The 26387-nt window shown below is 39.3% G+C and overlaps 1 protein-coding gene across 1 annotated transcript in view; it reads right to left on the reverse strand.

Annotated features, from left to right (window-relative positions):
* Nucleotides 1–1773: 1773 nt before the first annotated feature.
* Nucleotides 1774–26387, reverse strand: part of LOC140278158 (integrin beta-3-like) — a 48222-nt gene continuing 23608 nt past the window's right edge. Inside the window, exons 5-15 of the mRNA XM_072373095.1 lie at nt 16468–16630; nt 16079–16240; nt 15872–15967; nt 14816–14905; nt 14326–14460; nt 11921–12365; nt 7131–7353; nt 6933–7033; nt 6460–6579; nt 2776–2942; nt 1774–2112 (exon numbers count right to left, since the gene is read on the reverse strand). Coding sequence (XP_072229196.1) covers nt 2044–2112; nt 2776–2942; nt 6460–6579; nt 6933–7033; nt 7131–7353; nt 11921–12365; nt 14326–14460; nt 14816–14905; nt 15872–15967; nt 16079–16240; nt 16468–16630 — 1771 coding nt within the window. The 3' untranslated portion in view covers nt 1774–2043. The remainder of the gene's footprint in view (nt 2113–2775; nt 2943–6459; nt 6580–6932; nt 7034–7130; nt 7354–11920; nt 12366–14325; nt 14461–14815; nt 14906–15871; nt 15968–16078; nt 16241–16467; nt 16631–26387) is intronic.

The raw sequence follows: 26387 nt of genomic DNA on the forward strand, positions 1-26387 counted from the left end.
TCCATGACAAGAAAAGTATATGTCAGCAGGTGTGTGGGTCTGTGTGTATTCTTTTAAAAAGTTATATAAGTATGCTGTGGTTCTCTTTTGATGCTTCACTTGTGATTCTGTTGGTAGAGATGCGAGTTCAGCTTTAGATCCCTCATACATCAAACATTTAGCTCATTTTCAGTTTAGTAGTCATATTTTACATTTAAGCCATTGTTTATTACTGCAGGAATGCACAATATGTGATGAATTCTTATCATCTACCATTTTGTCAATTAGATTTTTTTTTTTTTTTAATTTTAGGAGTAGCTGTGCAGATAGTTTGCTAAAGTCACCCTAATCAGAATAGTAGTGCATGGATAGAAACTCCCACAACATGCAGGGGGTATCAGGAAGATGTCAGCAGAGTCGGATATCCACATCCACTACATCCTAATGTCTCACAAGCAAACAGCTGTGTAAGTGAACAAAATGGGGGTGTTGGTCTAATGACATTAAGACTTGTTTCTTTTTCTTATTTTCTTTAAACTACGCCTGGGATTTAATCTGAACACACTTGCTGAGTTTGGTAGAAATCACCTAAAGTTCCACTAGAGGTCACTGTGTGTCTTTCCTCAGACATGCACTGAAACTGAGACGATTGAGCACTTGACTGATAAATACTAATAATTAAACTTTTCCTGACTTTTATAATGCAGCTACTGCAGCATGCATATTTGTTGTATTTTTTTATTGAAAAGAAAAATAATAATGTAAGTACCTCAAAGAAAAAAAGAACACATTCTAATTGTTTTCCACATTTCTGTGATAAAATTAGTTAGACGTTATCATTTCTAACTAAGTGAAACGTCCTCGTTGTCAAGTTGAGTGGCATACATTCTGTGTGGGAAACACATTGTTGACAGCTTGGGATAAAAACTGACGTCTATTGAAGGAAACAGCATTTCTGGTTTTCTGTAGTTGTGTATTGTTTCATGGTTTTCGTGGAGGGATTCTAGTGTCATTTATAAGATTTTTCATTAACATATATTGAAAGACATCAATAAGAAGCGTCACATTTGATTATAAAAATAAAATCACCCCCTGCTGTTTACATCTCACAATATATGGCTATAAAGTTGACCACCTTTGAGGATATCCGTAAATAGTCAAACACATACAGTTTATTCAAAACCACGAATCCTGACCCACCCACATGAAAGGTGCTACCTCAAGTAGGGGTCCTTAGGCAAGACCCCCTTATGCTACCTGCTTACCTGGGATATGAGTGTAAGTCACTTTGGATTAAAACATCTGCCAAATGCATAAACATAAACATCTTATCTACTGGATGTCACTTGGGTGAAATAAGTTTATCTTGCTGCATTTTCAGTCAAACAAGCAGGAAATCCTCACTATGTGATCAGGAAATGAAACTAACGTTGTATCATATTATCTGTCCATCTGTTTCCCCTTCAGTTTCTCAGAGCTTAAGTATGAGATCACCCACAGGATGTTTTTTCTTTATAATTTTGCCTTTAAGCTTTAGTTGTAACCAACTTATGTTGATGTTTTTTGCTTTCAATTTCCAAGGATATATCTGTAGGTACAAATTAAGTAATTTTGGGATCAAAGAAAAATAAGAGTTGAAAATAATAATAATAATAATGTCATTTTTAATGCTTGAACATTAGTGTAACTCTCTATCATTACACTGGGCAGGCAAGATCTCAGCAGCATTCTCCCTTATCCATATTTAAGGACTCAAAAGGCTACTGATATCAGGGCAAATACAATGGCAAGACATTTGTTTGGGGGAATCAAACCTTTATTCTGGCTTGAGCAACAAAATAAATCTCAGTAAATCACACAAAACAATATATTTTATTTTATCAGTGTGGATGAGAGTCTAATCCCTGATAAAATGTGTCCTCAGAATAATTTCTACATATTTACACACAATTATCAATGATTGTCTTGTGACAGTAGAAGCCTGCACATCATTTGTTGCTTTCACCCAAAGGATGGTAAAAGTTCATTATTTTATCCTCTATTCTTCATCTTTGTTCAGTAGCATCAGTCTTTTCCTCTGTATGTGATGTTTGTGAAGGTAGATGTAGCTCCTTTGTAGAGAGGATTGTGCCCCTGTTGATGAAACATACATGAAGACACGTTAATGTGTGATTCACAGACACAAAATAGATATTAAATGCTTGGAATTTCTAGAAGGGCAGTTTAAAGATCCACCATATATTAGTAAATTAAAATACAGGTCTTAACTAATTATTTTCCTTGCATGTTGATTACATTAATTTGTTTCAGGGATGCTATCTTTTATATCACACGTGTTTGTATCTCTTCTATTCAGTGAACACTGCGATTCTTTGCTATTTGAGTCCTGTTGGATTTGGGTGTGTTTATAAGGCCACAAATTGGCCTGTTACTTGTAAAAACTGATTAGCGTTGGCTAATTTAAACCCAGCCCTTCCGCTGACTTTCCTTTGTTCTGCTGGGAGTAACAGCATGCCACAAAATACAGCCTCAGAAAAGAGGAACAAGGCATTTTGTGTGTGGCCTTTTATCTGTGTTGGTGTGTATTTGTGTGTGTGTGTAGGAAGTACCATTATCATTTCGTACACGTGTGTGTTCAAAGAGTACGAAGGAAGTTTCACAAGTGTTAACATTTAAAACTGTGACTACTCCAGTAATTCCATCTTAATATTTAACCAGTTTCACATAGTTTCCAAATATGCTAATTCATATGTGGCTACATTTTTGCACATGCCATCTAATACTAAATTCACTCACCGTGTCCCACTTGGCACGAGCACGCTCTTCCTCAAATTTGGCAAACTCGCGTCTGTCATGGATGGTAACCAGCAGCTTCCAGATCAGCAGAGCAGCCAGGCCAAGGAACAAGATGGCGCCTGCCACCGACAGAAGCACCACCAAAATGTCTGGACCTTTAGGACAGTCTGGATGTGGGCAGAAAGAAATAAAGGAATAAGTAGACTAGATTCACAAAACAGCCTGAAGCTAGGCCAGAAGGAGTTTGATTTCATGGAGCTATTTCAATTGTCAATTAATTGCAATTTACTGCTCTGCTAAATGTTATGGGTTTTCACATATAGGAGTGTGTGCCGCTGAATCACAAAGCAGTAATGCTCTCCATGCCTGCAGATGCATCAACGTGGTTACTCCTTAAATGAATGGCATATGATTTCTGAAAATAATTAGTGAAGATGGAAGAGAATATGAGCAACTCAATGGTAGTGAACAAACTGTTAAATACCAAAGAGCAGAGAAAAGGACAGGCTGCAGTGGAAAACAGTAACATCTTAAAGCTGGGCCACAAAACTCCCTTTCCTCATTATGGTCTGGCAAAATGCAGGAATCTGATTTGCACTGTTTCAACAGGAAAACAAATTAGATGTTAGACAGTACTCATTAACATGAAACACTCTATCAGCAGAGTGGAAGAATACACAACTTATGCACTCCTCAGTCATTTTTTGCCATCATTAACTACTCTTAAATTGTCCACCAAATGGGTTTCTGAGTAATGTGCAAAGAAAGTTGTTGGCAAGGTGCCGCTGAGTCATTCCTTATTTTACATCCACATACTGGTAAGCTAAATACATGCAAGTTTGGGGACTTCCAACAGTAAGCAAGTCAGACAATCAGTTTATCACCTTCATCAAGACAGCTGGCAGAGTCAGTGAGACAAAGAGAATGCAGGTCCAAATTGTGTTACAGTCTGCGGTCTGAGTCAGGATCTTATTATCAACTCTTGATTTAGCAAACTGGGTTCACTCAGATGAGAAATTTACAAATGTTTGGTTTGGCCTGTGGCACTCTTTTACACTCCAGACTGTATCAGCATAGTTCTGAGGAACCAAGCTACTCCACCTTGAAGTAAAAAAAATATATATATACATTTTTCCCTTACTTAAAAAGGGAACATTAATTTCTGGCCTCTTTTTTGGCAGCAGGGGAACAAACACGCCAAACTTGTGTACAATCAAATCCAGACGGTACAGACTATTAACATTAATTGGAATCATCTCCCTGTCCTCCTGATGTATTAAAGTCCAATATTAACCTTACTTTGGGGCTCTTTTTTAGGTCCAATCAAAACATTTTGGGAGATATCTGGCTCTTTTTTGCATGTTGGTACCCAACTATTTAATTTTTCCCGTCATGGTTTGATGCAGTACTTTTTATAGCCCACAATGAGTAGCTACTTGCTGCGGCTGAAAAAGACAGAAAAAGACAAAATAAATGAAAGAGTAGAGCCTGGCCTGCTTCAATAGAAAATATTTTTAGCAGGGCAAAAAAGTTAAGTTTGGGAATTAAAGATTAATGAGTGGCCACAGGTTACTAAGATGTTGCCACTGGTTAGTACTGCCTGGGAATAACATAATTACATTATGACCACAACTTAATGTTGCATTGGAATGTGATAACTAAACTGTTGCCATGTATTATTACCTTTATTTACTTTAATTTTCCCCAACCCTAACCATTTGGTTTGTTGTCTTAATTACATCAAATTAAACTTAATTTATTTATAAATGACATGCGAAATGCATCCCAAGTGAGGTGTTTTCTTTATACGCAAGGCCATGACATAATTTTGCTTTGATGCGCAAAAACAAATGCGCAAGCTCTACTTAATGCTGTTCAATCTTACGTGTTTTGGGAACATGGGGTTATGAGAAAATTGTGATCTTCCCATGCATTAACTTCTGGTCACAGAGCCATATCTCATTCCCTTAATTAGTGTTTCATTACCACGTGTGAAAATATTCTTTGACTATTTCAACTGTAATGAGAGAGAACAAAAACTGTCATGTTGCTGTCAGTGAAACCAGAAAAATTTGCTAAAACATGCCAGAAAGAATAAGGTGTTAATGTTTCGTGGGTGTGCCAGTTTGAGTAACCATGTTCATACACACACATTCATCTGATCTAAAATGTTTTTTTGGAGCTCCTATAATTTTTTTGTAGATTAGATAAGGATTTCATTGGTGTAGACAGATGTTAAAAGTGTTAAGCTTTTCATATGATATATCATATGTGTTCATATGATTGTATTCATAATGCACTTTTAACCAATAGTATAACAGCCATTAATATAATGGTCCATTAATGTGTGTAGTTGTTTGCCAGGCTGGTTAGGTTTTAAAACATGTAACTATTGAATGTCTTTGAGCATGTGGTTTCATGCACAAACAGTACGTATGTGGGCAGCAGTCCTGAGTAACCTACAAAGACAACCCGTGTGAACTTTTACAGCCAACATCAAAGCTCTTCTCCTCTTCCTCTCTCACTCATTTTTACTTTGCTCAATTTCCGGCTCCTGAGCTTGACCCTTTTGATCCCTACAGCTTATACGAATGTCCTGCCATGTTGCTTCTTTAAGATAATCGTTACAACGTTATCCATTAGCACATTAATTAATTAAAAGTGTTCTTTGCCTTTCTTAGCTCACTGGATTTTCTTTTTCTTCCTCTCCTGTTTTTCCTCTCGAGGGGATGTAGAGTCAGCAGGTTCTCGGAGGAGCTGGGCCGTTGTTTACAACCCTCTTTGACACGGCAGGGTGCGCCTGTGTTCAAGGCAAATTGTGGGGAGCTTCTGATACCCAGTTGTGTTTAAATTAAACACACACATCCATTAAAAGTATACTCCAAAGGGCAGACTTTCTCTGGGGGCAATGATGGTCATTAAACTCTACGCTCTCTCTATTTGGCCACTCAACAGGCAGATGAAGAGAAGGCAGCAGGGACAAACGGAGCTTGGATGAAAAACAACACGAGGCATAGAGGTCAGCTAGAATTTTGATAATGCAGATAATGGTGATAGATTTGTGGTGATTAAGTTTTGTTATCTGTTATCACTTTCTATCTCATTCACATATAATCAGTACAGTACGATGAAGAACCACAATTAATGTCATTGTATCAAAAGATTTTTGGTCACTTGATGTCAGCTGACAACCTGTAAGTGCAATATTACTGCATTAGTTCATTATGGTTTCATGTAATAATGAAATCCACCAGACACAAGACAAGTGTAGCATTTATTGGAGCCCCGTAGACGCACTTAAATCTGATATTTACTCCAGCTCTGTCTGCATAAAAACTAAATGTTGATGTATTTGATTTTTTTATTTTTTAACCACCAGCCAATATTTGATTGATGAACCCAGTGAGAACTTAAGTAAGAACTAAAAATGTGCATTTGACAGTAAATCTATGCAGGTTTGTCAGTCCACAAGTGCAGATGGTTTACCCAAGTTCCAAATTATTAGCAATTAATAGTGTTTCAAAAGTTAAACAGAATAAGAAAAATACTGCAGATAAAAAAACAAAATTGTTGCATCAAATCAGCCAAAAAGAAGAAGAAAAGAAACAAAGTAGGCACAAGTATGAATATTTAACAATCAGTGTAGCTCAGCTGGTCTGCATATATCAGTTAGATCTGTCTAACCTGGCTCCTTGACAACAAACAGGATGGATTTGCCACTAGCATCCTCATAGTACTGGAAGTGCTCCACACAGTCATCCTCATCTTTGTAAGTGCAGTTCACGGCGTTGGTGTCATGGAGCACTGTGTGAAAAATGTAAAGGAAATAACTCATCAGTTGGCCAAGACATGAATCTATTATCTTTTTATCAGTATAAACTATAAAATCACACAGATTTATCTTATTTGAAAAATGTGAAACCCTCTTATGTTCTCAGTTTTAGTTTAACATTCAACTTTCTAACCAAATCATATTATATATTAATGACAGTAATAACAACTTGCTCCTCACCTGTTTTAAGTTGTCATCAGACAGTCTATTTTTACTTTATACTACTCCTTGTTCTGCTACTTCTATTATGTTGCAATCGATTGTGATTATGATTAGTAAGTGACTTCTAACATTCAAGTTCGAGTTTTGATAAGCCGTGTCTCACCCAGTTCATCGACAAGCACAATCTCATCTTTGCAGATTCGACTGCAGGTGTTGTCCTCAAACAGCTTGCCCCTCTTGAAGTGTTTGCATTCCACACACTCCCTGCCAAGACCAGAAAAAATGTTCACCGCATCAGTTCACGTAAACATCTCTCTGGAAGCCAAATTCCGATCGCAAGCTTGTTCATTTGCAGACCTACTTTTTCATGGTACAGGCATCTGGGCAGGTTGGACACTTGTCGCACGTGGCCCCATAGGCTCCTGGCTGTGTGCACTCACATACCCCACAAACACACTGGCCCCTCCCACTGCACAGCAAGCCCAACGTGGACATACAGGTGTCAGTGCGTCGGGAACAGTTACAGTTCTCTCCCTGCCAGTCTGGTGCACACTGGCAGAAGCCACAGTTACACACGCCGTGGCCTGGGGAGGAAGAAAGACTTTCTTACTCTGATTGAATCATTGACTCCAGAGACTTCTCAGTTAGTTCCACCAACTTAGGAACACTTTATATGTAATGCAGTTCAATACACCACAAACAACCACAAGCTCGATTTTAAACAAAGTAATACAAATACCTTTTGGAAAATGTCAACACAAGCTGAATATGTAGTGGCTGCAATGGTATATAATTCCAATAAATGTAATATTAAGACAATGTATTCATTTAGTACAGAATAAATAAAAAAGTGTACATATCTTCCATAAATCGTAACATTTTAGTGGATTTCATCATAATCCCTTCAGGTAAATGTGCAGTGAAAATGAAAAATCTAAATAATTATAATATGCCCTTTTAAAAGATTATCATTAACTAATATTCATTTTCAATATGATTTTTGTAAATTGTTCAGCAACAGCCATTTAGTTGAAAATGATCCCTGTTAGTGCAAATCTCATTGATTGATGAAACCAAAACAATAAAATCTTTAACTGTAGCTCAGATGAACAAACTTTTAAAAACAAAACTAAAGAGATTGCGCTTAAGCATTTTGCAAGACCCCATGAAGTTAATTTCACATGATTGTTTTCAAGAAATTCAATCAACTAAGAAGGGAGGGGTAAGTAAGACACCACAGAATAAATCATAACCTTTTCATACACAACTTAACATAAAAGGAGCATTTGGAAATTCTATGTGGTCATGACTGAATTAACTATAAGTCTGTGTCATTTTCCTCCGTATTTTCCTTGACTTATATGTTTTACCACTGATCTATCTTTAAACCGTTGTATATTCCCCACCATGCTTGTTACCACATTTCTTGGTTAGACATTTAGTGGTTTTGTAGGTCTGAGTGGTAACTGATAATCCTGAAACTACTGTGCCATTGTGTCGCTGCGGTGTCTGCAACAATTTTATTTTTGGCTGCATTATTCAGCGCATCTGTGAGTAAATGTGTGCACATCCTTGGCTTGTTTTCCTTCATCTAATGTGTCAGTGTCATTGTGAGTGACAGTGCAGAAAACACTGCGGTCTGTCACTACAGAAAACAAAGCCAGATAAACAATAAGACAGGAAGCTGTTTGGGACAGTCTGACTGGATAAAAGATGGTCCGTGGATAAACTGTCATTACCAGTTGACCACAGTACTGCTGACTTTTAATTATGCCATTCTGTGGCAGAAGAAGAATGGTCCTCACACTGTATATGGTGTTTGAAGACAAAAGCAAACCATGTTGTGCACAGACACACTCTTAGAACATTTCCAGTACTCTCCCAGTTGGCCCTTTTTGACCAAACATGGGTTTATTTTTAGCCTCATTACACCACACTAACCAATGAGTAAGCAGAGAGGTATTTTCATGTTACTCCATGGACTTTGGGGAGTTCAGCAAAACATTTCCCTGTGAGAGCAGAGAAGGGGGGTTGAGTGATATATGAGATCTGATGATGTAAAGACACACATAAAGCAAAGGTCTGTGCCAAAACTTTGCACTATGCATTTATGTCTAGTTCTCCCTTTCTGTACTTTCTGATATCTTAAACTTTACCAAAGATGTTTGTCATTTAGAAAAATATTTGTTTGGCTTCACATTTGAAAGAAAGATGTGTACTCTCTCTTAAGCATGGCTGGAATCTGGAGGTGATAGTTTACCCAACATAAACAGCAAAAGCAGGTGGAAAAGGAAGCCCGGCTACACTCAAAGTTCCTCTGTCTGAACAGAATCAACCTTGCTGATTTACTGCTACTTTATTTTTTGCGTAAGTGCGTCATTATCAAACGGAAGTTTAACGTTTTATGGCTACTTTAATATTCTTAATAATTTTAAAGGTGCAACATATATATTTAGTTTTAAAATATTATCAAACATAAAAAAATGAACCAAAAGTTAAGTTAAGTGAAGAGAATATGATGAAAGAGTAGCTGTAAAAATGAAAGGAAAGCCATTTTTCTTTCGTAAAGACATCTGTTACAGCTAGAGTCACTCTGGAGCCATCTTGAGGCCTCCAGACAGTTATTTTAGATCAACAAGGACATGTTTCTGTTCTTAATTGATGTATACACCACAACTGATATTTTAATGATTACCTGGCTATAAAACCAGTATATACACAATCACAAGTCAAATCAAAAGCCTTTTTTCCTTCTTCCTAAATTTATATTCTACTATTTGCTCAGGGATTCTCAAAACTGATTCAAGGCTCCATAATGTATTGTGGCCACAGTGATCAATGTGGTAAGATGGTTGTAACTAAATGCTCATCTCCCTTGGTAATACGGTGCATGTATACTTCCTTCTTCTTATTGAATGCTCTGTCTATAGTATACCTGACCCTAACACAACTATTGTGAACTTTCCACACACACTTGCATCAGTACCACAAATTAACAAAATTTAGGCATTTTTATTTTAGCTTTTTGAGGGGAAGGCTTCATATAACAATCACTTTCATATCTGAAGTCAAACCCTCTTTTATGTAGAGTCTAAGGTTAGTTGATCATTTCAAACAAGTATCTCCATTTTTGTGAAATGTCTCGCAATAATCTAATACTTGTATAATATCTAAACATCAGTTACGCAAATGATCTGTTATAAGAGTGAAAGGGTGGTAATGCATGGCCTGATGCTTACAACAGTTAAATCTCACAATAAAAAATCATACTTGCAAACATCCTGGAGGCAACATCATGTGTTTTCAATCAATGCCACACTCAAAGAGACTAAAAGTATTGTGGGCTCCAAGTTAAAGCTGTTAATAGTTACCAAAACACAGACTAATTTCCACTGTTCTCAAATCTACACCCTAGAACAAAAACTTTCACAAAAGAGAGTCCCCTCTGAGTTCCCCTTTGACTTCTGTCAAAGTGAAAAAAAAAGTGTTTTTTGTGCACAAATTCTTTTGAACTCTGTGGTACAAAACTTGGCTCGGTTGACACAAACATACAACCTGAGCTTACACTCACACATGGTGCACACGCTACACCATATGTTTATTGTGAATGGAGAACATGTCCTGGGCAGAGGGGAGAGTTGTTATTGCATGTAATTCTTCCCAGATGATGTGGGTGGCAAGTCAGCATGGTTAAAGGGGAGTGCCAGCATTAGTACTAAGGTACGCACCTCCTCTGAAACGCTACCACAGCCGTGCAAAAATAATCACAGTTGTCAGTATGTCATTGTATTGTCCTTCCCCTTTTTAAATGTACCCAAACTGCAGTGTACCCATAGTGAGGTGATCCATGTGAAAACAATGTAAAATTAATGCTTTCTTTAAAAAGCTGGGCTGTTGTGTCAAATGGTAAAATAAACACAAATAATTTGCAAATTGTTTAAAACCTTTAATCTATATCTATTGTAACTGAGAAATTATGTTGCAATCTTTATTTTCAAATGTTTAAATACTCAGGGTTCAGCTTAGGTACTGAGGTGACCAACTGCTATATTTTACCGTTACTGAAAGCAAATTAGTAACTCCTACCTGCTTCATATAAGATTGTAGCTGCTCAACAGTTCTGGGCCTACTTTGCTATATTTTTCTTATACCGAACCAAATAGTTTCAGTGCGTCACAGGTCTGGACTGTAGGCACATCAGTTTACCACCTGGATGCTTTTATTATGAAGTCATGCTGTAAAGAAAAGCCAATTGTAGTTTTGCATTTTTCTGCTGAAATAAAACAACACATGTTACTCCAAAACCTGTATATCTATAATTTAGCAGTGACTTCACAGATGTGCCAATTCATCTGTCATGTTCTCTAATGCCCCGGTGACTTGCTTTGAAGAATGGGCTGATGATAAGCTGGAGGATTTATCCTCTCATTAGCTCTGAGGATGCAGCATCAATGTTTTTCATAATAAAATTCAAACTTGGATTTATCAGACCACAGAGCAGTTTCTCAGACCATCTAAAATTGGCTCAGTCTGACTTTCTCGTTTCCATACAACAGCTGAGCCAATAAAATGCTTTCGACAATAGAATCATGTCTGTTTTTAGTACAATGTCACCTCAGGGCTTGATGATCACAATGATTCAGAACTGGCTTTCAGCCTCGCCTCTTGAGTTAACTTAATAAATTGTACCATAGATGATGAAATCTCCAATTTTGTGTTGAGCAAATTATTTTTAGACAGCTTAACTATTTGTCCACACAGTCTTTCACAGAGGGATGAATGAACCACTGTCTTTGTCCTCGTATACACAGGACCAAATTCATGTTAAGTATGCCTGACGCTGTGATGCGTGTGTGAGAGAACTTTCTCTGTGGAAGATAAGCGTGCACATAAGTATAGCTGAATTCACTGCACAGGCGCTGTCTTTCACTCACTTGAATGGTGATTTTGTCATATGATGCTGTTGTTATAAAATCAGGATTTTATTAGAGCAGAGCTGCAGTCTAGAAATACTTTAAGTGACTGTGAGGCCTGTTTTTCAGTTACAATTTCTGATGCATTCAGCATTTCTGACAAAATAAAAACAAAAATAGAAAGAAAAAAGAAAATGTATACCTCTGCCTCAAAGTAACTTAACTTATAAAACCTTACCTGAGCATAGTTCTCCTTTGTAGCGCAGGCAGTTGAAGTCATCACACTCACAGAGCTTTCCCCAGACCTTCCCAAAGTCACTGCTGTGACACACACACTGGCCACACACACAGTCTCCACGGCCACTGCAGATGGCAGACAGAGGTCCTCTGGATCCTGCGGGTCCACTGCAGCGATCCTGCTCTGTGGGATTATAATCACCCTCTGCACACTCACAGTATGGTCCTAAGCGCCCTGGGTGGCACTGACAGATGCCACACTCGTAGGTACCATTGCCATGGCTGCATTTGGGGCTATCTGGCTCGGCCTTGGCCTGGCACTTGCAGTCGCACTCAAAGTTGACAGTAACAGAGAGGGAGTCCTTGAAACCCACAGGTTTGATGATGAAGGTTTTCTGCTTTACTTTGGGGCAACCACGAGCACGTGCCTCCACACTGAATGAGACCTGGATAAGAGGAGTTTAGATTAAATAAGATACGTATATATATATGTAGAGTCCTTTAAAGAAAAAAAAAGTCTGTTGTCTGATTGTTATTCATTTAATAGCAACTCATTTTTTACCCTTATCAAGTCATTGTCAGAGGAAACAGCACAAAGGCAACTCATGGAATGTCTCCAAATGCACTTAGTCAAAGTAATTTTTCAGTCAGCTTTTCATCCATATCTGGTAAATGTCCAAAAGTGGGTTGTTACTACATCTGGAGAGATATCCATATATGGAAATAACAAGAGGAGTTGAGGCAAAGAGAGAGAAATGTGCGGAGGCTAGGAAATGTCACCTGGACCGAGGAGAGACAAAAAGCCTCAGAGGGGGGGAAATAGAAAAAATAAAACAGTTAAACATGGCAAAGTTGGCACAAACATAGCTGACAGAAGAAAAGGAGAAGAAACATCATGTATAAGAGATAAATACAGAGATGATGCTGATCTGTTATTTCCATCTCTTTGGCACCCTTTGACATGGGAAAATCCACTTTTACAGGCATGAAGATAGCAGCAAAATACGGGAAATGGAAAAATTAGACAGAAATGCTGTCCAAATAGACAGCAAAAAATAGCATATAGAACTAACTCACATATCTACTATAGTTATTTTTGCCATAAAGACGTGATCATAACATACAACACATATACAAATGACAACAAATTGGCAAATGAGTTGTACCAGAAGTCTTTACAACATATAAATTGTATTGATACTTAAAACAATAGCAATTTATTAAGGCCTCTGATTTTCGGAAATCCATGCAGTTCATGGTATAGTGCAGGGTATGCATGGGTATACTCCTAATACTCCATCATTATAAAGTACAACCACCTCTAAATTCTCCATAAATTGCATCTCACCAAGAATTGTACAGCAGTTTGTTTTTTTCAGGAGGGCAAAGACATGACATGCCCTTCACTGCCTACTGGTTGCCTTCATTGGATGGGCTGAAGCACTACTTTTGTACTCATTCTTACGCCTTCTTGTCAAGTAGCAGAGGATATATGACAGTATGCAAATAGCACTGGTCAATTTTGAGTCAACAAAATATCAGAGCACTCTTGCATGTCATGTTTTAAAACACAGATAGTTTTATCCTTTGCTGGACACGCCAATTGGAAAACAAAGAACATATCTGGGAATCACTTCACCGCTTTACACAAGAATCATGTAGTTTCTCTTAACTGTTATATATTCTCTCCTTACAAACAACTATAAGAGGGTTTATGTCATCAGGGATCTCTTTCTTTTTTAAATATCTAATCCGATGTGTGAAAACTGTCACGATCATGCTTGTTGTTTTTGGTTTCTGAGTCTAAGGCGAGGCTGAGCAGGTTTCCTGGAAGTCTTGGGCGGAGTCTCACACCTGCTCCTCTTCTGCCCTCATCAGGGCACCCTAATAGGAGCTGCAGGAGCAACCAGTTTTTGCCAGATTGTCTCACATTCATTGTGGTAATTAGGCTGCCGCTAGTGGTTTCATTGTAAGTTACATTTTGCTAAAGTCTTCCATGTACCTGTTTCTCCTAGTGCTCCCTCATCCGCTCTTCATTTTCTGGTTTCCCTGTGCCTGTTTCGACATTCATGGTTGGACTCCCTCTTCCACCTTTTGTCACTTACCTGCCTGCTTGCCTTGCTGCTGATTCGGACGCAAGCAACACAGCTTGCACCCTCCCCTTCAGCTTGGATTCACCTCTTTTTTTTATTTTTTTTTTAAATATCTTTTAACCTTCTCCCTCCATCTGCAGAGTTCCTGTCCAACCTGGATTCAGCTCTCGACTCTCCACCAACTTCATGTCCTAATAAATTCTTTTACCTTGACTCACTGTCTGCTCTTGAGTCCATATTTTCAGACGGCTTGTTACCCAGCCGTGACAAAAGCAGCCTTGTAGCAGTGAAGAGGAGTGTTGAGGAAACTAACCGTGTCTCCTACTTTGAGCCCAGAGCAGGATTTGAGGCCTGGGATGAGCTCTCCATTCAGACAGGTGGCGTTAAAGGACAGTGACAGCTCCTCTGGAACACCTTGCAGCTCCAGCTCCACCTTAGAGCGAATTTTCTGACAACGCCAACAAAAGGAAACCGTGGAAAATGCATAAACATGAAAGGTTTGAAAATGGCTTTATAAGCATGATACTTTTTTTTCATTGTCTTTATGAACCGACAAGAACTCCAGAGTCTAGACTTAATCTAGAATAATTTATCAACTCCATCTCTTGCATGCATAATAAACTTAAAACACAGCTAGAATGAATATCTACATTTGGTCAACTTCACACCTCAGCCATTGTGGTATTTCTACTAAGAGTCTGACCCGACATGACTCATGCAGTGTGTGTGTGAACAAGCACATGTCATTCCCTCTAACGCCGTCTGGCCAAAGCTGTGTGTGTCTGTGCGTCTGCGGCACTTACAGCGTAGGCTTTCAGTATGAGCTGAATAACGTTTCCCGAGTCATTGGACAGTGTCCCCACTGTCGTACCAGGAATCAGCTCACTGTAGTTCTAGAAAACAGATGGTTAGACTGGAAAACTGCTGTCACTATATAGCGTGTGTGGAAGTCATATGAAGAGCAAAAAGTTATTACTATACAAAACCTTTTCAGGTTACAAAAGAGTATAATTACAGGATTATCTTTTCTCAAACTGCCATTTCAAAGTTACTACATGGGTAGATTTATTTATTTTTTCCTCCCCTTCCGCCCCTGCCCTTCAAAAAGTCTGCGCACGCCACTGACCATACAGATCGCCCAGAGAAAACCGCATACTTAATTTCTGAAAATTATATTATTATATTATATATATAAGTCCATCTGAAATGAACTAAGGCCAAAAGAAGGCTGTGGTCTATCTGGATTTGTTTTTTGACCTTGGTTTTCTGAGGTGTTTATGAACCCACAGACTGATTTCAGATACAGAATCATGTCTGTTTTTGATTCAGTGCTGCCACTGAATTGCTGGCAATACAAACATTTCCCTGTATTTGATAGGTGACAGACATGTCTGAACATGTTGACATGAAACTTATGCATCAAATTCAAAATGGGCAACAACAATTCTACTTTTAAATATTAGATATGTTGTCTTTATACAGCTTTCTATTTAGTCAGGTTAAAATGATTTGCACAAATTGCAGCATTCAGTCTTTATTTACATAGGTTTGTAATCCAGTTTCCATCCTGTGGCTGCAGTAAAATGTAAAGTTCTAACAATGTTTCCAGTTTAAGAAGTGAGTTTATACCAGGCAGTGTCTGTAATGTGTAAAAGTGATTTCTTAGTTTCTATTCACCCTGTAGGGCAGCATCCAAGAAATATTTTTTAAAACCAGAACGGTTTTGAGGGCTAAAACAAAAAAGCACTACTGCATGTTCAGGATGACTGTAGCCTGGGATTTGTCTTCTTCTCAGTACTTGGTCATATATATGTATATAAAGGTCAGAAAATACTTGAATGAACTCGGTGTGAACTGACCTGGTAGAGGGGAACCACGGGGTTGGTGACAGCAAAGATGAGGTTTATATTGTTCTCTGACATCTTCTCTGTGATCAAAGCAAGAGATGGGTAATCCTGTAGGCCAAACCGGATAATGTGGTTAGCTCAAATGGAATTAAAGTGCCTCCGCAAGCCTGCATGTTTAAATTAGATCTTTTTATTCTCTTTTACAATGTATAAACAAACCATGGTGGTGGACATGCTGTAAATATTATCAGAGTTTAGATGGCACAGCCCATCATTGGGGTGCACAATTCCAGCCAGCCGACCATCAAGTGCCACGTGGGTTTTGGCATCTGAAGTGAAGATCAGCAGGTGGGATGCATCTGGTCGCCAACCAATCTGCTCCTGGACCCCATGGAAGAAATAAAAACTGTTTTTAAGATTGAATTTAATTCAATTTCCACTTTATTTTTTCAAAGTTGTTTCTGATTTACTTTCAAGCTATTTTTTTCCTTGCATTGTTTATTCTTGCATACTCTTTGTATTTGTGTGACATTTGAGAAAAGGAATGTAAAATAAAATCCATGCAATGTGTGTGAGACAGAATCTGCCCAAGCTGTATGTTTCTCCACCTTGCACACAGCAGCCTGGATGATGGCATCAAAGCCTCCCTCAGGGGCATCTCGGTTCCTGGACACCATCTGTTTTTTCACCTCCTCTGTGAAGCGGCTCACTTCCTCCGTTAGAGACAGAACATGTTTGTAGCCAAACTGGGCCAGGCAGGTGTTATTAATGCTGTCAGTTAAACAGAAATTAACAGTTAAGCTTAACAATTAATGTCAGGGTTCACCCAAACTGCTGTCAGCATGTTCATTCATTAGAGCAAAATCAGTTTACTTGTTGTTTTTCTTGGAAAATTTCTTTGTCATGCAAACTCTTGTCCTCTGACGTGAGTATTTGCCATGAGGCTGAGTCAGTATTTTATGTATTGTGCTTCCCAAAAACATTCCCAAAGAAAACTATGCTGCTCTGGTGTCTGTAAGATCATTTTGGCCACGCTGTGCTAAAATCTAAAACTAGCGTATGAACAGCCACACGATTGCAATACTAATATTTAACAAATATGCTGTTTATCAATAGACCATGTGTTTATCACGTTTTAGCTTTAAACATTTGCTAATTAGCACCAAACACAACCACGGATGCTACTGACAGAAGCATTGGTTTTTAGTGAAATGGTGAAGTTGACTTCACATGTCAATTGTTTGCAAGCCATATTTTATTCTCGCTTGCTCTGAGGTTGTTTTTTGTATGTAAGGACCCTGAACTCTAACTTTAACAGCAGGATCAGACTATAAAATTACATGTCACTCCATTTCCTCCTCATAACCAAATGTTTAGCCTACCTATGAAGTGCAAGTAAAGAAAACAATATCAAAGCAGATATCAATTCTCAATGTTATCGTCAATTATAGTAAACACTGATATATTACTATCAATTATAATGGTATCTTTACTTTAATGTTTGCAAGGCATCAAATTTTAGCATAATAAACTGCTTCTTAATTAGGAGATCTAGTATTCAGCTGTATGATTCAGTCTTATTTCTAATTTTTTTCTTTTTCCATCTCTTCTCTTCTTCTCTAGATTTGACTTTTTTTTTGCCAAACAACACAAAATCTAATCGGGCAACAGTGGCGTTAAAGTTAAAGACGGCACTAACGCCCCAGTATACAACACAAAAGCCAACAGATACAACAGAAAAGCCAGAAGACGATCAGCATCAGGGTTCAAGAGGACCAATATAGTTAGGACAAATCTTCAGCCTAATCCATTGCTGAGACATTGTACTCTCTGTAGCAATGGCCAACAATCTAATTTTACAGACTTATAATTATAATGCTGTCCCTTGAGCCATATAGGCAATGTTGTGGGAATTTGGGGAAAACAGTAGTTGGACAGTCCACATTCAGTAGTCTACTGTGTCATTTAGGGAAGCTAGTCTCAGCAAAGCAGCTGACTCTGTTGTGGTCCTTGGTCATAGATCCTGAGAATACTTTAAAAGTACCAGGATGTTAAAAAGAACAAAAGAAAATATAGCTGCAAGCAGCGATACGGGGTCTAGCAGAACAGCAGGCAAGCCTGCGGCTGCTCAGGAGGACATCATGAGTCCATAGACCAAGTTTGGTGTTTGAGATGAACTCGTCTTCATCCAGGGATTCCAACGGTATCTCATTTGTCCAATTTGAACCAAAGGCTCCAAAGCTATGAGCAAAATGCAGTTTTTGTACTTATAGCGCCCCCACTGGGTGGAAGTGCACCAGACTTCTTGGGCTTCATACAGACTTGGTCATGAGTCTGTGTTAGAAGTTTGATGTCAAAAGATTAAATGGTTGCTGAGATATGGCCTCACGTCCTGTTTGGCGCGTCATCGCTGAATTTGATTGGTTGCTACGGGCAAACGGAAGTGAATATAAAAATTTCACATGATAGCTCTTGTAAGGCTTGTTCTGAAGATTCTATATGTCAAGTTCCGTGGAAATCAGACAATCTGGGTGACCTGTAATGCGTTTTGAAGGTTTTTGATATAATTCAAAATGGCGGACAATCCAAGATGGCGCGAATGACGTCATAGAATTCGTTTACCTCCGCTATATCTACGGATTACAACGGTACCTCATTTGTGAAATATGGACCAAGGGGTCGAAAGTTATGAGCAAAAATGCATTTTTGGTAAATACAGCACCACCTATAGGTCAAAGGTTTCCAAAATTGTTGGGCCTTTTCAAGATCGAGTTATGAATATGTGTTATGAGTTTGATGTCAAAAGATTAAACTGTTGCTGAGATATGGCCTCACGTCCTTTTTGGCGTAGTCGCCGCCAACTTTGATTGGTTATTGTGGGTGAACAAAGTCGAAATTGAAAAATCCGCTTCCTAACTTTTGTGCGGATTTGTCCAAAGATAATCTGTGCTAATTTTCATGAGAATCGGTTAAAATTTGTGAACGAAGAATCCTTTTGAAGGTTTTCAACAAAATCCAAGATGGCGGAAAATCTAGTCAGACGGAAAATGACGTCATAGGGTGCGTTGGACTCGTCATGATCCAAGGATTCCAGCGATATGTTGTTTTTGAAATTTGGATCAACGAGTCAAAAGTTATTTAGCTGAATGGGCTTCAAACTTTGACATGTTGGTGGCGCTAGAGAGTTTTGAATTTGGCCACGAAATTTGTTGAATTTGCTAATGGGACTGTCCTAATTAGATGTGCCAAATTTCACAACTTTTTACCATTGCGTTAATGGGGCTGCCATAGACTTCAATTGCAGCGGAAAGTAGATCAATAATAAATATAGCTGCAAGCAGCGATACGGGGTCTAGCAGAAAAGCAGGTAAGCCTGCGGCTGCTCAGGAAGGCATTATGAGTACACAGACCAAGTTTGGTGTTTGAGATGAACTCGTCTTCATCCAGGGATTCCAACGGTACCTCATTTGTCCAATTTGAACCAACGGCTCCAAAGTTATGAGCAAAATGCATGTTTGCTACTTATAGCGCCCCCTCTGGGTGGACGTTCACCAGACTTCTTGGGCCTCTTACAGACTTGATCATGAGTCTGTGTTAGAAGTTTGATGTCAAAAGAGCAAATGGTTGCTTAGATACGGCCTCACGTCCTGTTTGGCGCATCATCGCTGAATTTGATTGGCTGCTACGGGCAAACGGAAACGAAATAAAAAAATCAACATGATAGCTCTTGTGAGGCTTGGTCTGAACATTCTATATCTCAAGTCCCGTGGAAAGCAGACAATCTGGGTGACCTGTAATGCGTTTTGAATGTTTTTGATATAATTCAAAATGGCAGACAGTTAAAGATGGCGCACATGACGTCATAGTATTGGTTGACCTCGGATATATTCAGGGATTACAACGGTACCTCATATGTGAAATTTGGATAAACGGGTCCAAAGTTATGAGCAAAAATGCATTTTTGCTAAATATAGCGCCCCCTATAAGTCAAAGATCACTATAATTCTTGGGACTGTTTGGGATCGAGTTATGAATATGTGTTATAAGTTTGATGTCAAAAGATTAAACTGTTGCTGAGATATGGCCTCACGTCCTTTTTGGCGTAGTCGCCGCCAACTTTGAATTGATGTAGCTAAATAACAAAGTCGAAATTGAAAAATCCATCTCCTAACTTTTGTGCAGATTGGTCTTAAGATACTATGTGCCAATTTTCATGAGATTTGGTCAAAATTTGTGACCTGTGAAAATTTTTTAAGGTTTTCAACAAAATCCAAGATGGCGGAAAATCTAGTCAGACGGAAAATGACGTCATAGGGTGCGTTGGACTCGTCATAATCCAAGGATTCCAACGATGCCTTGTTTTTGAAATTTGGATTAACGAGTCAAAAGTTATTTAGCTGAATGAGCTTGAAACTTTGACATGTTGGTGGCGCTAGAGAGTTTTGAATTTGGGCACGAAATTTGTTGAATTTGCTAATGGGAATGTGCTAAATAGATGTGCCAAATTTCACAACTTTTTACCATTGCGTTAATGGGGCTGCCATAGACTTCAATGGTGGCGGAAAGTAGAAGAATAATAATAAGAAAAACTACTAAAACAATAGGGTTCTGCAGCTTCGCTGCTAGACCCCTAAATATAGCTGCAAGCAGCGATGGCGGGGTCTAGCAGAATAGCAGGTAAGCCTGCGGCTGCTCAGGAAGGCGTCATGAGTCCATAGACCAAGTTTGGTGTTTGAAATGAACTCGTCTTCATCCAGGGATTCCAACGGTACCTCATTTGTCCAATTTGAACAGACGGCTCCAAAGCTATGAGCAAAATGCAGTTTGTCTACTTATAGCGCCTCCACTGGGTGGAAGTGCAACAGACTTCTTGGGCCTCTCAAAGACTTGGTCATGAGTCTGTGTTAGAAGTTTGATGTCAAAAGATTAAATGGTTGCTGAGATATGGCCTCACGTCCTGTTTGGCGCGTCATTGCTGAGTTCGATTGGCTGCTACGGGCAAACGGAAGCGAATTTAAATATTTCACATAATAGCTTTTGTGAGGCTTGGTCTGAAGATTTTATGTGTCAAGTCCCGTGGAAATCAGACAATCTGGGTGACCTGTAATGTGTTTTGGAGGTTTTTGACATAATTCATAATGGCGGACAATCCGAGATGGCGCGAATGACGTCATAGGATTCGTTGACCTCGGCTATATCCACGGATTACAACGGTACCTCATTTGTGAAATTTGGACAAACGGGTCAAAAGTTATGAGGAAAAATGCATTTTTGCTAAATATAGCGCCACCTATAGGTCAAAGTTCTCCAAAATTCTTGGGCCTCTTCAAGATCGAGTTATGAATATGTGTTATGAGTTTGATGTCAAAAGATTAACCGGTTACTGAGATATGGTCTCACGTGCTTTTTGGCGTAGTCGCCGTCAACTTTGATTGGATGTACTGGGTGAACAAAGTCGAATTTGAAGTAAAAAACGAGCAACTTTTGTGCGGATTGGTCCAAAGATAATCTGTGCCAATTTTCATGAGAATTGGTCAAAATTTGTGACCTGTGAAAATTTTTGAAGGTTTTCAACAAAATCCAAGATGGCGGAAAATCTAGTTAGACGGAAAATGACGTCATAGGGTGCGTTGGAATCGTCATGATCCAAGGATTCCAACGATACCTTGGTTTTTGAAATTTGGATCAACGAGTCAAAAGTTATTTAGCTGAATGGGCTTCAAACTTTGACATGTTGGTGGCGCTAGAGAGTTTTGAATTTGGTTACGAAATTTGTTGAATTTGCTAATGGGACTGTCCTAATTAGATGTGCCAAATTTCACAACTTTTTACCATTGCGTTAATGGGGCTGCCATAGACTTCAATTGCAGCGGAAAGTAGAAGAATAATAATAATAATAAGAAAAGCTAGTAAAACAATAGGGTTCTGCAGCTTCGCTGCTAGACCCCTAAATATAGCTGCAAGCAGCGATACGGGGTCTAGCAGAATAGCAGGTAAGCCTGCGGCTGATCAGGAAGGCATCATGAGTCCATAGACCAAGTTTGGTGTTTGAAATGAACTCGTCTTCATCCAGGGATTCCAACGGTACCTCATTTGTCCAATTTGAACCAACGGCTCCAAAGCTATGAGCAAAATGCAGTTTTTCTACTTATAGCGCCCCCTCTGGGTGGAAGTGCACCAGACTTCTTGGGCTTCTTACAGACTTGGTCATGACTCTGTGTTAGAAGTTTGATGTCAAAAGATCAAATGGTTGCTGAGATATGGCCTCACGTCCTGTTTGGCGCGTCATTGCTGAGTTTGATTAGCTGCTACGGGCAAACGGAAGTGAATATAAAAATTTCACATGATAGCTCTTGTGGGGCATGGTCTGAAGATTCTATATGTCGAGTCCCGTGGAGATCAGACAATCTGGGTGACCTGTAATATGTTTTGGAGGATTTTGACATAATTCAAAATGGCGGACAATCAAAGATGGCGTGAATGACGTCGTAGGTTTGGTTGACCTCGGCTATGTCCAGGGATTACAACAATACATCATTTGTGAAATTTGGACAAACGGGTCCAAAGATATGAGCAAAAATGCATTTTTGTTAAATATAGCGCCACCTATAGGTCAATGGTCTCCAAAATTCTTGGGCCTCTTTAAGATTGAGTTATGAATATGTGTTATGAGTTTGATGTCAAAAGATTAAACTGTTGCTGAGATATGTCCTCACGTCCTTTTTGGCGTAGTCGCCATCAACTTTGATTGGATGTACTGGTTGAACAAAGTCAAATTTGAAGTAAAAAACGAGCAACTTTTGTGCGGATTGGTCTAAAGATACTCTGTCCCAATTTTCATGAGAATTGGTCAAAATTTGTGACCTGTGAAAATTTTTTAAGGTTTTCAACAAAATCCAAGATGGCGGAAAATCTAGTCAGACGGAAAATTACGTCATAGGGTGCGTTGGAATCGTCATGATCCAAGGATTCCAACGATACCTTGTTTTTGAAATTTGGATCAACGACTCAAAAGTTATTTAGCTGAATGTGCTTCAAACTTTGACATGTTGGTGGCGCTAGAGAGTTTTGAATTTGGGCACGAAATTTGTTGAATTTGCTAATGGGACTGTCCTAATTAGATGTGCCAAATTTCACAACTTTTTACCATTGCGTTAATGGGGCTGCCATAGACTTCAATTGCAGCGGAAAGTAGAAGAATAATAATAATAATAATAATAATAAGAAAAACTACTAAAACAATAGGGTTCTGCAGCTTCGCTGCTAGACCCCTAAATATAGCTGCAAGCAGCGATGGCGGGGTCTAGCAGAATAGCAGGTAAGCCTGCGGCTGCTCAGGAAGGCATCATGAGTCCACAGACCAAGTTTGGTGTTTGAAATGAACTCGTCTTCATCCAGGGATTCCAACGGTACCTCATTTGTCCAATTTGAACCAACGGCTCCAAAGCTATGAGCAAAATGCAGTTTTTGTACTTATAGCGCCCCCACTGGGTGGACGTTCACCAGACTTCTTGGGCTTCTTACAGACTTGGTCATGAGTCTGTGTTAGAAGTTTGATGTCAGAAGAGCAAATGGTTGCTGAGATATGGCCTCACGTCCTGTTTGGCGCATCATCGCTGAGTTTGATTGGCTGCTACGGGCAAACGGTAGCGAATTAAAAAATACCACTTGAAAGCTCATGTGAGGCTCAGTCTGAAAATTCTATATGTCAAGTCCCGTGGAAATCAGACAATCTGGGTGACCTGTAATGCGTTTTGAAGGTTATTGATATAATTCAAAATGGCGGACAATTAAAGATGGCGCACATGACGTCATAGGATTGGTTGACCTTGGATATATCCAGGGATTACAACGGTACCTCATTTGTGAAATTTGGACAAACGGGTCCAAAGATATGCTCAAAAATGCATTTTTGCTAAATATAGCGCCACCTATAGGTCAAAGATAACCACAATTCTTGGGCCTGTTAGGGATTGAGTTATGAGTCTGTGATATAAGTTTGATGTCAATAGACCAATTGGTTGCTGAGATATGGCCTCACGTCCTTTTTGGCGTAGTCGCCGCCAACTTTGATTGGTTATTGTGGGTGAACAAAGTCGAAATTGAAAAATCCGCTTCCTAACTTTTGTGCGGATTCGTCCAAAGATACTCTCTGCTAATTTTCATGAGAATCGGTTAAAATTTGTGAACGAAGTTTCCTTTTGAAGGTTTTCAACAAAATCCAAGATGGCGGAAAATCTAGTCAGACGGAAAATGACGGCATAGGGTGCGTTGAACTCGTCATCATCCAAGGATTCCAACGATACCTTGTTTTTGAAATTTGGACCAACGAGTCAAAAGTTATTTAGCTGAATGTGCTTCAAACTTTGACATGTTGGTGGCGCTAGAGAGTTTTGAATTTGGGTTCCAAATTTGTTGAATTTGCTAATGGGCCTGTCCTAAATAGATGTGCCAAATTTCACAACTTTTTACCATTGCGTTAATGGGGCTGCCATAGACTTCAATGGTGGCGGAAAGTAGAAGAATAATAATAAATATAGCTGCAAGCAGCGATGGCGGGGTCTAGCAGAACAGCAGGTAAGCCTGCGGCTGCTCAGGAAGGCATCATGAGTCCATAGACCAAGTTTGGCATTTGAAATGAACTCGTCTTCATCCAGGGATTCCAACGGTACCTCATTTGTCCAATTTGAACCAACGGCTCCAAAGCTATGAGCAAAATGCAGTTTTTGTACTTATAGCGCCCCCACTGGGTGGACGTTCACCAGACTTCTTGGGCTTCTTACAGACTTGATCATGAGTCTGTGTTAGAAGTTTGATGTCAAAAGAGCAAATGGTTGCTGAGATATGGCCTCACGTCCTGTTTGGCGCGTCATCGCTGAGTTTGATTGGCTGCTACGGGCAAACGGTAGCGAATTAAAAATACCACTTGAAAGCTAATGTGAGGCTCAGTCTGAAAATTCTATATGTCAAGTCCCGTGGAAATCAGACAATCTGGGTGACCTGTAATGCGTTTTGAATGTTTTTGATATAATTCAAAATGGCGGACAATTAAAGATGGCGCACATGACGTCATAGGATTGGTTGACCTCGGATATATCCAGGGATTACAGCGGTACCTCATATGTGAAATTTGGACAAACGGGTCCAAAGATATGCTCAAAAATGCATTTTTGCTAAATATAGCGCCACCTATAGGTCAAAGATAGCCACAATTCTTGGGCCAGTTAGGGATTGAGTTATGAGTCTGTGATATAAGTTTGATGTCAATAGACCAACTGGTTGCTGAGATATGGCCTCACGTCCTTTTTGGCGTAGTCGCCGCCAAATTTGATTGGTTATTGTGGGTGAACAAAGTCGAAATTGAAAAATCCGCTTCCTAACTTTTGTGCGGATTCGTCCAAAGATACTGTGTGCCAATTTTCATGAGAATCGGTTAAAATGTGTGAACGAAGAATCCTTTTGAAGGTTTTCAACAAAATCCAAGATGGCGGAAAATCTAGTCAGACGGAAAATGACGTCATAGGGTGCGTTGGAATCGTCATGATCCAAGGATTCCAACGATGCCTTGTTTTTTTAAATTTGGATCAACGAGTCAAAAGTTATTTAGCTGAATGGGCTTCAAACTTTGACATGTTGGTGGCGCTAGAGAGTTTTGAGTTTGGTCACCAAATTTGTTGAATTTGCTAATGGGATTGTCCTAAAGATATGGGCCAAATTTCACAACTTTTTACCATTGCGTTAATGGGGCTGCCATAGACTTCAATGGTGGCGGAAAGTAGAAGAATAATAAGAAAAGCTACTAAAACAATAGGGTTCTGCAGCTTCGCTGCTAGACCCCTAATAAGAAAAACTACTAAAACAATAGGGTTCTGCAGCTTCGCTGCTAGACCCCTAAATATAGCTGCAAGCAGCGATGGCGGGGTCTAGCAGAACAGCAGGTAAGCCTGCGGCTGCTCAGGAAGGCATTATGAGTACATAGACCAAGTTTGGTGTTTGAGATGAACTCGTCTTCATCCAGGGATTCCAACGGTACCTCATTTGTCCAATTTGAACCAACGGCTCCAAAGCTATGAGCAAAATGCAGTTTTTCTACTTATTGCGCCCCCACTGGGTGGAAGTGCACCAGACTTCTTGGGCTTCATACAGACTTGGTCATGAGTCTGTGTTAGAAGTTTGATGTCAAAAGATTAAATGGTTGCTGAGATATGGCCTCACGTCCTATTTGGCGTGTCAGCGCTGAGTTTGATTGGCTGCTACGGGCAAACGGTAGCGAATTTAAAAATTCAAGGTGATACCTCTTGTGAGGCTTAGTCTGAAGATTCTATGTGTCAAGTCCCATGGAATTCAGACAATCTGGGTGACCTGTAATGCATTTTGAAGGTTTTTGACATATTTCAAAATGGCGGACATTCCAAGATGGTGCGAATGACGTCATAGGGTTGGTTGACCTCGGATATATCCACGAAATACAACGGTACCTCATTTGTGAAATTTGGAAAAACGGGTTTAAAGTTATGAGCAAAAATGC

The sequence above is a fragment of the Leuresthes tenuis genome, unplaced genomic scaffold (genome assembly GCF_036924035.1).
Source record: "Leuresthes tenuis unplaced genomic scaffold, fLeuTen1.0.hap1 SCAF_20, whole genome shotgun sequence".
Lineage (NCBI taxonomy): Eukaryota > Metazoa > Chordata > Actinopteri > Atheriniformes > Atherinopsidae > Leuresthes > Leuresthes tenuis.